This window comes from Apus apus, chromosome Z (genome assembly GCF_020740795.1).
Source record: "Apus apus isolate bApuApu2 chromosome Z, bApuApu2.pri.cur, whole genome shotgun sequence".
Classification (NCBI taxonomy): domain Eukaryota; kingdom Metazoa; phylum Chordata; class Aves; order Apodiformes; family Apodidae; genus Apus; species Apus apus.
In genome coordinates, this window is record NC_067312.1 from 50,985,328 (window position 1) to 50,997,570 (window position 12,243).

Below are 12,243 nucleotides of genomic sequence, written 5' to 3' on the forward strand. Positions count from 1 at the left end.
AGATTAAAAACTTCAGTGGTTTTTGGTTTGGAAAGTGGGGGACAATGTGTATTTTATAGTTAATATTGGAGTATTTGTTTCTTTCTTCTTTGTAATGGCTGAATAATTGTGTTGGATTTCTAGAAATGTGTTACAGTATCACCAAAATAATACAGAATGTCTTGATATCAAGAATAGCCTTTTCTATTTTTGCTCTACTGTGCAATACTACCACTTCTGGTGTTGGAATTTTGCAAATATATTTGTTTTAATCATGATGTCTGCAAGGAATTTTTACAAAATATTTTATTTCTACTACACTTTTTTTTCCCAGTTAAAATTCCTCACTGTTTACTGTTTGTCTTTCATGCAACATGTCCTTTACTGTGTGGCACTCCTAGGAATTCTGAACATCTGCGACTACATTTCATTTCATAAACTTGAGTATGCAGTCAGTGTCTTTCAGATGATACTTGCTGTCTATCAAAATATGTTTAAATGTGGTCTGTTACCTGCATAGTTTCTAAGCGTTAGAAATTAAATGCAAGTAGTAGGGATGCTTTTGTATGATGCTGTGATTTTCTTTCATGTATTCTGGATTACTGTAATACCTAATGCAGTTGTTAATTAACTTCTTTCATTTGCCTAATCATGTGAGTCAAATGGAAGCACACTGAAAAAAGTCTTTGAACTGGCATTAGTTACAAGCATTAATGGTTTGGTTTAATGAATTTAAATTAAATGTTTAGAAAGTTGAGTGGTAAATGGGAGAGAAAGAGAATTTTATTGTTAGATTTTTTTTTTTTCTAAAGTGCTTGCATTTAGTATTTTCTCTTACCTTTTTTAGGGCTGAGGGTAGCCCAGGATGGCCGCAGCTTCGTATGATCAGTTGTTAAAGCAAGTTGAGGCATTAAAGATGGAGAACTCCAACCTTCGGCAAGAGCTAGAGGACAACTCTAATCACCTAACAAAACTGGAAACAGAGGCATCTAATATGAAGGTATTATTACAAGCTCTGTGACTGTGTGCATCAGTTTTTCTGTTGCTGCCTTTTGTGTCATTGACATAACAAGTTTTGTGTGCTTTTAGATTCCTACAGAAGTCACTTTACAGGCTGTGTAAGGGAAAACTATCAAATCAACTTAGTGAAGTTCTGTTAGAGGTTTTTTTTTTCATTTGAGAATGGAAATATTTCAAAGCTGTACTTCAGAAGCCAGTATTCTAGATTCCAGTTTTCCTAGCTTTTTTTCTGCTGTACTTACTAGTATGAAGTGCATTCTGCTGACATAGTTTGACAAAGCAAGTGTTGTTCAGCCCTTCAAAACACCGGAGAGACTGGAGGTTTTCCATGTTTTAAGGTAATTTGAAAAATGCTGGGGTTTAGTACAGTTACAATATTTAACATTGGAAAAGGAAAAGCTCATTTTTGAAATAAAGATCACAAGTTCTCCAAGCCTCTCCCAAAGCCTAATTTCATACTTAATAATTTCACCTGGATCTGGCCATCTGATGTTTACTGACCAGGTGTAGGCCTTCAGAGCGAACACCTATCCAAGAGAAAGTAAGCTCAGCTGGAATTTAGGTGGTTTGTATCAGTGGGAAGATGCATACACATCTGCATCCATGTGATCCATGACACTACGCAAGACAGAATTTCACAAGCATTATAGCTGCATTAGTGCTCTTCTAAGCTGATAAATCCTGCTGCTTTTTACTAACAGCCAGCAAAAACAGTCTGCTTTTGGTACCTCAGTTGATACGGCTCAAAATTGTTGGTATCTACATATATTCCTGTTACGGGTAAGCATATTCTATATATTAAACAGCATTTGTTTGTGACCTGTTTATTCACTGTAAGAAGAAACATTTTCAAGTGTTCTGGACCACTGTCAGTAGTTACAACACTTGAAAGAACCACAAATTTTTCAACTGCATTTAATCCTCACATTGTAGTGTAAAAGGAAAATGGCTGCTACCCAAATTGAAACAAAATTATAGTCTGTTTCACTGGCTACTTTAAACATTGGTTGGCATTAGCGGTTATGGGAAAAAAAATTGTTTGTTTGCTCAGATAGGTATCTGAAAGTTCTTTCATTTATACTGTTTTTCTTGAGATAATACTGTAACAAATTTGTCAGGATGTCCCCTTCGCTCCCTGTTACTGCAGCCTAAAGTAAGGGAGAGAAAAACACTTCCTTGCAGTTTGAAAAAGGAAGTATGAAAAAGTCTTTTTTCCCTTCTTTGTCCTCATACAGTTCCTTTTTTTTTCCTCAGCTTTCATGCAGATAATTAAATTTCCACTGACCTAGAGGCAGAGCATCTGTATAAGCTGGTTTCTAGGGCATTAATTTGAGATGTGGAACAGCTTTCTGTCCTTACTTCAAACCTGGCAGACCACCATACAGAAAGGGGTTCTATCATATTCCACAGAGGAGTGCCTAAGAGCACATTCAGAGTAGGTGTCTCATTTTTTCTCTACTGAAATGCCATTTTAGATCTAAGGCACTTATCCTAAAAAAACTCCTACTCAAACATCAAACTCAAAATGTTTCTTTTTATTTTGCAGAATTGATGGGGAGGAGGTTGTTCAGATTAGTTAGTTCGTTTGTTTAAAAATCTGTACTCTTTGAGAAGTCTTAATCGTCTGTGTGCCTCAGGAGTGCTTGATACTGCACCTAAACAAAGAAGCTGTTTGTTTCACCTAGTTTTGGCTTGATTAGAACCTGAACGATGATCTAGAAATAATCTTGAAGTCTGATTAGAGTCTGTAGGTGCAGTATGATGGAGATCAATGCAGGATTCCCTTTAGTCAGAAGATAATTTTAGTTTTGCAAGCTCTTTGAGAAAGTATGCAGTGGGGCTGTTCCACTGAAACAAACTGCATGGTTTATAGGGTCCTGGTGCCATAATTAGGGCTAATTACAATAAAAGTACCTAGAAGAACCAGAGCAGTAGAGATTAAAAGTCCTTTGGCTCCCATATAAGCAGTTAAAACTCCAAATATTTTGGAAGAAAACAATCCTTTGGGAGCATGTAAGTCACAGAGCACTGACAGCCCCTCCCACCAAGTAAAGTCCTGCATATTTGTGGGAGAAGGGAAGCTGCAGTGGGGAAGACAAGCTGTGGTTCTGTGGCAGACATGGCTGTTCTTGCACCATGAATTTTGATCTGTGGGCTAGCGCAGAAACATCTCACAATCATTCTTTGGACTGTAAATATTTTTGGTTGTGTCTCCTCTTTTTTCTTATTTTGTTTTATTTGGTTGTGAAAGACAGTAGTTAGGAAGGCAATTTTAAAGACAATATAGTATCTCTAAATAAATTGATTTTGAAAGGAGACATGTTAAAATGTCTCATCTGTATAATCACTCCATTTCAGAAATGTACGGTAATCATATTGGAATTAAAAGCTTAACATGAGCTCATCTTGCGTATGTATTATAAACTACTACTGACCTATATATGAATAATGTTTGAATGCTTCATGTTTGAAGCTAAATTTCATATTTAAAAGGGAAAACTGTCTACTTGCTGACAAGAAAACAACATGATGGGTAAACAAAGATAAATGTGGTAACTGGGGTGCCAAAATTATTAGTAAAACAGTGTCCACTTTGTTTTTTAATTTTTGTTGTCCTGGGGATTAGCTGCTTAAAGAAAAGGAATCCTCGGAGTATTATGACTAACTTGGGAAATTCAGTTGTTACTGTTGGCTTACCATTAGATGAAATACAGCAATTTGGTATGATAAAATGTTCTCTCTGAATGAATGAATATATTGTTTGATGGTCAGTGAAATAATGATGTTAGCCATTGAATGAAGATAAACAGTTCCAGTGTCAAGATGTAGATACTAACAGTAACTGCATAAAACACAGACTATGGACAAATTTAGAAAAAAAATTAACATAGTTTTCCTTGAAAGCAAAGTCTGTAAAATTAATTAAGAAACAAAAAGAAGTCTAGCATGAGCTATATTACTTTGTGCATGTAAATGTAGGAGGCTTTTTGTCAGGCTCCTCTGATAAAAGTATTGTTCTGTTAAGAATGGCATGTTTTGGTTGATTTTGGGTTTTACATCTTGGTTAATTCTTACCAGCAATTTTCCCTGTACAGAATCTGGGGGAAACAGGCATACATGACTTCAAGTACTCAAGAAGTAGCAAAAGAATAACATCATGCTTGATATCCTTGCTCACTCTCTTGAGTGCTTGAATTTTACAGTAAATGAGTGGTGCGTGTTACCTTGTGTAAGAAAGCCTTTGTTATTGTATGTGATGCTCTGTGGACAAAACAGTTCTCTTACATCTTTATGTAGTACTCTTAAAATAATATTCTACATTTGATTTCCAACTTATTTAATGTCCTTTCTATTGTGTCCACATGTATCAACGGTAAAAAAAACAAGACTGTCAGTAAAACTGGTTTACATTTCTCAATTTTTTTTGAGAAGTGTTCTAACTGGCTAAAGATACACTGTAAAGAAACAAGGCAAAGGTTAATATCTTGTTCTCAGAAGATCATGAGAAGTTTTTTCATGTTTATTGTTTTTTTACAGTTTTTTGGTTTGTGGAGCGTGTTTTTTTGGCAGATCATTGTCATAATACAAAGGTTTTAGTTTGAATAATTTTCTATGGATTTTCTTGGGTTTTAGTTTGTTTGTTTTAAGGAATTAAAGTTTAAGAGACAAAGAGCTAGAGATTACTAACCTGTCCAGTGTAGGTTCAGAGAGTGGCATTTTTTTGGCTTTTATGATGTTTGTGGGTTTCTTCTACTACTTACAGAGCAAGATAATATACCCTGTGATTGGAAGTTACTTTGACTAAAGGAAAAAGCAAGTGCCAATATATTTTTGAGGATTTTGAATGTGCTTGGGCAGTACTAAGATAAGATAATGTAATGTAGTTGAAAAATAATTTTTAGCCTACTGAAAATAATATCCCAGATTCATTGCAGTGTTGCACATACTTTGCGAGGTTGATTAATTCATAGTCAAAATAGCAGAATTAAAGGTTTAGAGTGTGCTAAAGATGCTATGGTGCCTGTTTTTCATCTTGTTTCTGTTATGATGGGTTTGTGAGAATACGGGAAGCTTGTGTCTTACTAGAACTGACTGCAATTTTATCCTAAGTATGATTAAATTGCATTTCATTTTACCTTCAACGATAACTTCCTGTAATATCTTTTTATGATTACTTAAAGGGATGAAAATACAACTCCTTACCAGAAATAGCAGCCTGACTCACAAATTAGCAGCTTAACAGTTACTGTAGCTTGTTTGTTTTATTACAAAGAAGGAATCTGGAAGATGTACTGCTTCCAGCTTTGAGTTTGTTAGCTTAGTTTTGTTTATAAAAGCAGAAGATTGATATTTGTTGTGGTTTGGGAGTAACATCAACAAAGAAACAGCCCCCTGGCTTCCCCAACACACACACACACACACACACACACACACACACACCCCCCACCCCACCCCCCCCCCCCCCCCCACACACACACACACTCAGTGGGATGGGGAGGACAAAGGCCAATTAGGAGCTCTTGGGTCAAGTCAAAGGACAAGGAGGGTTCTTCACCAACTAAGGTCCCAGGCAAAACAGACTCAACTTGGGGAAATATAATAATTTAATTTCACACTAATCAAACACCCACAGGACACAGACAACACACAGTGCAGGGCTTGCATATGTTACCCCACCCCTCCCTTCTTCCCAGGCCCAAATCACTTTGTTCCCGGTTTCTCTCCCTCCTTCCCTCCAGCAGCACAGGGGGACAGGGGATGGGGTTTAGAGTCAGTTCCCAGGCTGGTGGGTCCTGCTGCTCCTTCCTCCTCAGGAAGAAGGATTCCTTACAGTCCTCCCCTGCTTCCCCACGGGGTCCCTCCCATGGGAGAGAGTCCTCCACGAACCTCTCCTTCATGAGTCCTTCCCACGAGGTCTGGAGCTGCTCCAGCCTGGGCTTCCCACAGAGTCACGGGCTGCTTCGGGAACAGTTGCCTCCCCTGTCAGAGGGTCTTCCAAAGCTACATAATCCAAGTCCACTGGAAGCAAATTCCAAGTTCACCCCTCCTGGCACCTTCAGGGAATGTTCCACCATGTTCCTCCACGACTGCAGGGGGACAGCTGCCATCTCGCCATGGGTTGCAGGGAAACTTCTGCTTGGGCACCTTCTTCCCCTTCTTCCTGCACTGCTCTGCCTCTCCAGCTCAGCTCTTCTTAACTGCTCACTCTGCTCAGGTCTTTTATCAGTTAATTGCAGAGGTGCATCCGTTGTTTCTCTAATGACTCCTTGGCTGGTTTTGGAGCAGGGGGAGCTTCTTACCTGAGCCACCCGCTTGGCCTTCCCCCCACTACCAGAAAACCCAGCAAACCAAACCATAATGTTCCAGGAACTAACTGGCTTGCAATATGTTGATGCTCTGTTACATTTTCTGGACATGAACTCTTTGTCAACCTGTATGGAAGTAAAGTTTTTTGATCTATAAGCCATAAGAGTTGAAAAAAACCCAACAAACCAAAGTGCTGATTCTTTACATCATATATACCAGTGGCTGAATCACATCCTTTTTTTTTAAGTTTACACTTCTGGTAACGTAAGATTTCAGATACTGTTGATACCCTTTATCCCCCTTGCCTGAATTTTAAGATTTGCTTTAAAATGGCTGTTGAAGGTTTCTCGCTTCTGAAATGTGTAACTTTTACCAGATGTCTCCTTGATTAAATAAGTAGGTGATTACATTTTCTTTTAACTCATCAGACCCCATTTTATGATTGTACAGTTTTCCTAGCCCCTGTTTCTTGATATTTAATCTTGAAAACCTATTTTATTCTGATAAGCTGTCTCTGATCTTCTGTGTTTAATGATCTTCACTGTAAAGCACAGAAGGTGCTATCATAGAATCATAGAATCATAGAATCCTAGGGGTTGGAAGGGACCTCGAAAGATCATCTAGTCCAACCCCCCTGCCAGAGCAGGGTCACCTAGAGTACATCACACAGGAAGGCATCCAGGCGGGTTTTGAATGTCTCCAGCGAAGGAGACTCCACAACCTTTCTGGGCAGCCTGTTCCAGTGCTCTGTCACTCTTACAGTAAAAAAATTTTTCCTGATATTCATCTTAAACCTCCTATGCTCCAACTTGTATCCATTACTCCTTGTCCTATCACTGGTCTTCACTGAAAAAAGCTTAACTCCATCGTCTTGACACTCACCCTTTACATATTTGTAAACATTGATGAGGTCCCCCCTCAGTCTCCTTTTCTCCAAACTAAAGAGACCCAGCTCCCTCAGCCTTTCCTCATAAGGGAGATGTTCCACTCCCTTAATCATCCTTGTGGCTCTGCGCTGGACTCTTTCAAGCACTTCCCTGTCCTTCTTGAACTGAGGGGCCCAGAACTGGACACAATATTCCAGATGTGGCCTCACCAATGCAGAATAGAGGGGGAGGAGAACCTCTCTTGACCTACTAACCACACCCTTTCTAATACACCCCAGGATGCCATTGGCCTTCTTAGCCACAAGGGCACACTGCTGACTCATGGTCATCCTCCTGTCTACCATGACCCCCAGGTCCCTTTCACCTACACTGCTCTCCAGCAGGTCAGCCCCCAACCTGTACTGGTGCATGGCGTTTTTCTTCCCCAAATGCAAAACTCTACACTTGCTCTTGTTAAACTTCATCAGGTTTTTCCCCGCCCAAGTCTCCAGCCTGTCTAAGTCTCTCTGAATGGCAGCACAGCCTTCTGGTGTGTCAGCCACTCCTCCCAGCTTGGTGTCATCAGCAAACTTGCTGAGGGTACATTCTGTGCCCTCATCCAGGTCGTTGATGAAGATGTTGAACAACACCGGTCCCAGTACCGACCCCTGAGGGACTCCACTAGTCACAGGCCTCCAACTAGATTCTGCCCCATTGACTACAACTCTCTGACTTCTTCCTTTCAACCAGTTCTTGATCCACCTCACTGCCTGATCATCAAACCCATACTTGATCAACTTATCTACAAGGATGCTGTGGGAGACGGTGTCAAATGCTTTTTGTGATGTTTTTGTGAGGGACACAAGAATTTTAGGTCACTATATCGTGGTAAGCCATGTGCTTCCAAATTAGAGTCTGAAGCCTAACATGTTCACAGAGAGACCTCTCCTACAATACAGCTTAAGAGTTTTGTCATGTGCTACATAGATATGTAGTGTGCATCTGTTTCTATAGGTGGGTTCCTCAATGAAATGGTAGATAAATACATGGAATGGATTCTCATGTTTGGAATCCCATCTTCAGAAGTCTTAACAACAGCTTTTCTTCTGAAGTACCAGAAATTACACATTTTGCTGGTAACAATTACTGTGTCATATAACAGGACTTTAGGTTTTCAAGGGGAGTGTGTTTTTAACTTCATCTTGCCTTTTTCCTTTTATCTTTGGAGAAAAGCTTTTTAGTTAGCATCACATACGGTAAAATGTTACAGCAAGGAATACTGAATTTAAAAAATAATTTTAAATTGTGTTAAACTATGAAAGCAAAGCATTCAGTACACGAAGGAGAAATGCTGATATTAAAATATATTGTATCTAGAATTGCTACTGGTGAATAGGCTATGCATAGTAAGTAATCTGCAAGGTAACTTGAGGCATTTGTATTTGAATCTTGAATTTAGTATGATGGGTGTTTTCTTTGTGCATCCTATTACACATTAGAATATTAACATCATTTCAAGAACTGTCCCTGGAGGTCTGATTTCCAATTGATCTGCATTGTCTTATTTCTGCTGAGAGATGAATTGTGGATTATAGTTGCTTCAGGAGCCAAAACCAATGTTGTCATATCTCCACCGTAATTGCTCATATGGAGGTTAGGGATATTTCCCTGCTATGCAGAGAACATCTCTGTGGCCCTGTCTGAAATATGAGTGTCAACAATTAAACCTTTAGAACAAAGGGATAAAACAGATATAGTGAAATGTCAGAATTTATATTCACCCAAGTGTTTGAAACCAACTTGAGTGTGAAATTGTTGAACTGTCAGCTGTAAGGTATAACCTATTAAACTCTCCATCAGCAATAGGGAAGATTGAGGTTGCACACCTTGGGTTTTAGAGAAAGAGCAGACTAGAGCCTAATAAAGAGGAAAAACTGTGTATTAGAGTGATTGTGAGATCTGGGTACTAGATCAGTACTTTTGTCATGAAAACTGTTTCTCTTCTGACAGAAGTCTATCAGTTTGTCAGCCAGTAATTGGTTATTCATGGATCCTGAAGTTCCTTCATGGTAGGTAACCTTGCAGCAATTCAGCAAGTATGGCTTCTCAGTCAAAGCTTCTTTTCTGTGTAATCCACACTATGTCAGCCTTACTGATAAGGAAAGATGTATTTGTTAGGTACCTCCTAGCCCCTCAGATTCTTCACCAGCATATTTCAATTTACTTCCTTAGGTGTCTTCCTTTATTTGTTCTCTTTTGAAGGTAATGATACCCTGTCAAACTGCAGAATTCAAACTGAAGAAAGCTCAGTAATCTTTTTTTTTCCTCTTCCACCAGGAAGATACCTGCATTGCTTTACCCAATTTGTGTGTTACAGAAGGTGGCAAGTGTGATGCCATTTTTTAATAAAAGACTTTAGGGGAAAGTGCTGATTTACAGACCTGCAAGCTTGAGTTTGTAATGGGCATGTTGTCAGAAATCACGGTAAAGAACAGGCTACTACTGGGCAGGGAGTTAACATTTCTTTTTTAAGGAGAAGCGTAGCTTAAGGAGATAAGGAATACTGGAACTGATGAGTCTGTTTGGATTTCTATAATGAGTGACTCATCAAAGTCTCCTGAAGAACTTAAATTGATTTAGGAAGGTTCTTTGCTATCCAACTTAAGGGTAGAAAATGAAGAGCAGAATAACTAGGGTGGGGTTTTTTGGTGGTGTTTTGTTTTATTTTTAATGTATTTTACTATTTGTGTCTTAGTGAGATTTCTGCTGTGACCAGTTTTTTTTTTCAATATATTTGTAAGTTACCTGGGAAAAAAAGAATGAGATGAAAAAGTTTTACTCATTATTTTTAATGTGGTAAAAATTAGCACTGAGTGTGAAGAGCTGCAGGAGAATTTCATGGTATTGAGTAATTTAATTAAATACATGGCAGATAAAATTCAGTGCTTCAAAGAGTAAAGCAACCATGATAGAAAACAGCTCTAATCTTATATACTAAATGAGAGATTCTAAAGTAGCACTGCAATGGCATACAAAGAGGTCGTAGAGATACTGTAAATATCTGAACATGACTGTTTTTTTCCATACATTGTCTAATTAATTTGGAACCCAAAAGTTGGTCTGATATTGGAACTTACTGTATGTAGATAGGGAAACAAAAAAGCTGTAATTATGTCAGAATGGATATATGCTACATCCAGAAGTTCAGTAGTATGTCCTGTTCTGAAGAACCTCCTCAGAAAGGATCTAACAGAATTAGTATAGGTGTAAAAATTTAAGTGATAGGAAAAGCTTCTTTAAGTTTCACGATTGACTAGAATGGGACTTCTCAGGTGGAGAGAGGAGAACAGAATGGGAAGAAGGTTACTGAACTCTAAAAGTTCATAAATAGCATGAAGAAAGTGAATAGGAATTATTAGTTTCCCTCAATAGCAGATCTAAGGGACATCAAGCATTATTGGACAGCAAGTGGAAAAAAAACAAAACAAGGTTTGTTTCTCATTCCAGGTCTCTGCCATGGAAGCATTTAGATGCCAAAGGAGGTAGAAACAAGAGTTGTTAGTTTATTCTAGAAATATTATATTAAAATATTGTTAAATGTAACAATTTATATTAAAATATACTTATTGTGTATTTCAATAAGAAGTTGCCAATATTATCCCATAGTTTCCTTACAATTTATGAAGCAGTTGCAAAGCATAATGGTCATCTTGTGATGTTAGTACTATGGGTCTGTGAGGCTGTGGACAAAGGATTTTTACTGAATCCTTTAGTTCTGGCATTTGTTTTTTTCACATCATCCTCGTTCTCCCTGTGCATTGCCTGGCTTACAGCTTTTTGGAGAAGAATCCAGTCTACCTGAATACAAATGGTAGCAAAATAAACTTATTTCTTTGCTTGCTACTGGCAGCAATTGAACATAAATTTTCACTCCTTAATTAGCCTCTGTGTCGCCAACTGATGAGAACCTTCTACCATGCCCTTCGTTTGCTCATTGCCGTGCAAGTAGTGTACCTCAGAAAATGGTGCCTGTGTTGAATCTGCTCTTGTCCTGGCACCGTTTCCATGCATCTTCCAGCCAACTCTAATGAGTCAACTTCATTTTGTCTGACTGATTTTTCAGCATTCTGGCTGATGTGGCCAAAGTTAAAGGATTTTTTTTAAAATACTTTGTACTGCTGGTTCCTGGGATTTATTTATATGGTACTGTGCACTCTGCTGAGTTAACAGCTTGTATTTCTTCTCTAAACTTCTATTTTTTAAAGCTTATTTTGATCCATGCTCTGTCTGGCACACAATAGAGGCTTTGTCTTGATTTCTTTGATACTTCACTGAATTTTGTTGTGGCCCAAGCTTTAAGCAGGAACATAAATTACAGCAAACAATAAAGGGAGAACTGTAAGTCTTTTGAAGAACAGCTCAAGGTGCAAAGTTAAATGAGAAGTTTGTGTAATAATTTTCCTGTTCTTGAGATCTGGAAGTGTAAATTAGAGATACTGCTGTGCAATACTTGTTTATATCAGTTTTCGGTGGGGAGGACATTGCAGTGAATCTGCCCCCCAGATCTGTTCTTTGCTTGTAGCAGTGACAAACCTTGTGATTGAAATAAACTACCAAAATGTATTAATTTACACAGTGGAGTTTAATTTTTCTTTTTTGCTCTTTAGGGGAAAAAAAAAAAAAAGGCTTAAAATGCATTTAATTTGGGTTTGCACATTAGAACATTAAGGAAATGCCCTCTTTAAGGTAGACAGTGGCACCCTGATTTTGCCAGCTGGTTTGTACACCCTATGATACAATTTCACTTATTCTTAAAAAAAACCTTCCAAAGTAGCACACTCAGTGCTCACATTAAGGATGAAAACATACCGTTATATAAAACACCATTATTTTCTAATTTACCTGTGCAGATGAAGAGTTTAAACACAGATTTTCATGTATATACTAGTCTGTAGAGGTTGAGGGATTTCTCTTGGAAGTTACTTCTTGACAGAAATGCAGTTCTGCAGGAACAAATGGAACTAATTTTTTTCCCCAGAAAATATATTTTATTAATTTTTTTTTTTCAAAT

General features: G+C 38.2%; 1 protein-coding gene across 2 annotated transcripts in view; it reads left to right on the top strand.

Moving 5' to 3' along the window:
* APC (APC regulator of WNT signaling pathway) overlaps positions 1 to 12,243 on the top strand; it is a 97,907-nt gene that overhangs the window by 29,774 nt on the left and 55,890 nt on the right. For both annotated transcript variants that reach the window (XM_051641904.1, XM_051641905.1), the window contains exon 2: positions 827 to 979. In XM_051641904.1, the coding sequence (XP_051497864.1) occupies positions 845 to 979 (135 nt within the window). In that variant the 5' untranslated portion in view covers positions 827 to 844. The remainder of the gene's footprint in view (positions 1 to 826; positions 980 to 12,243) is intronic.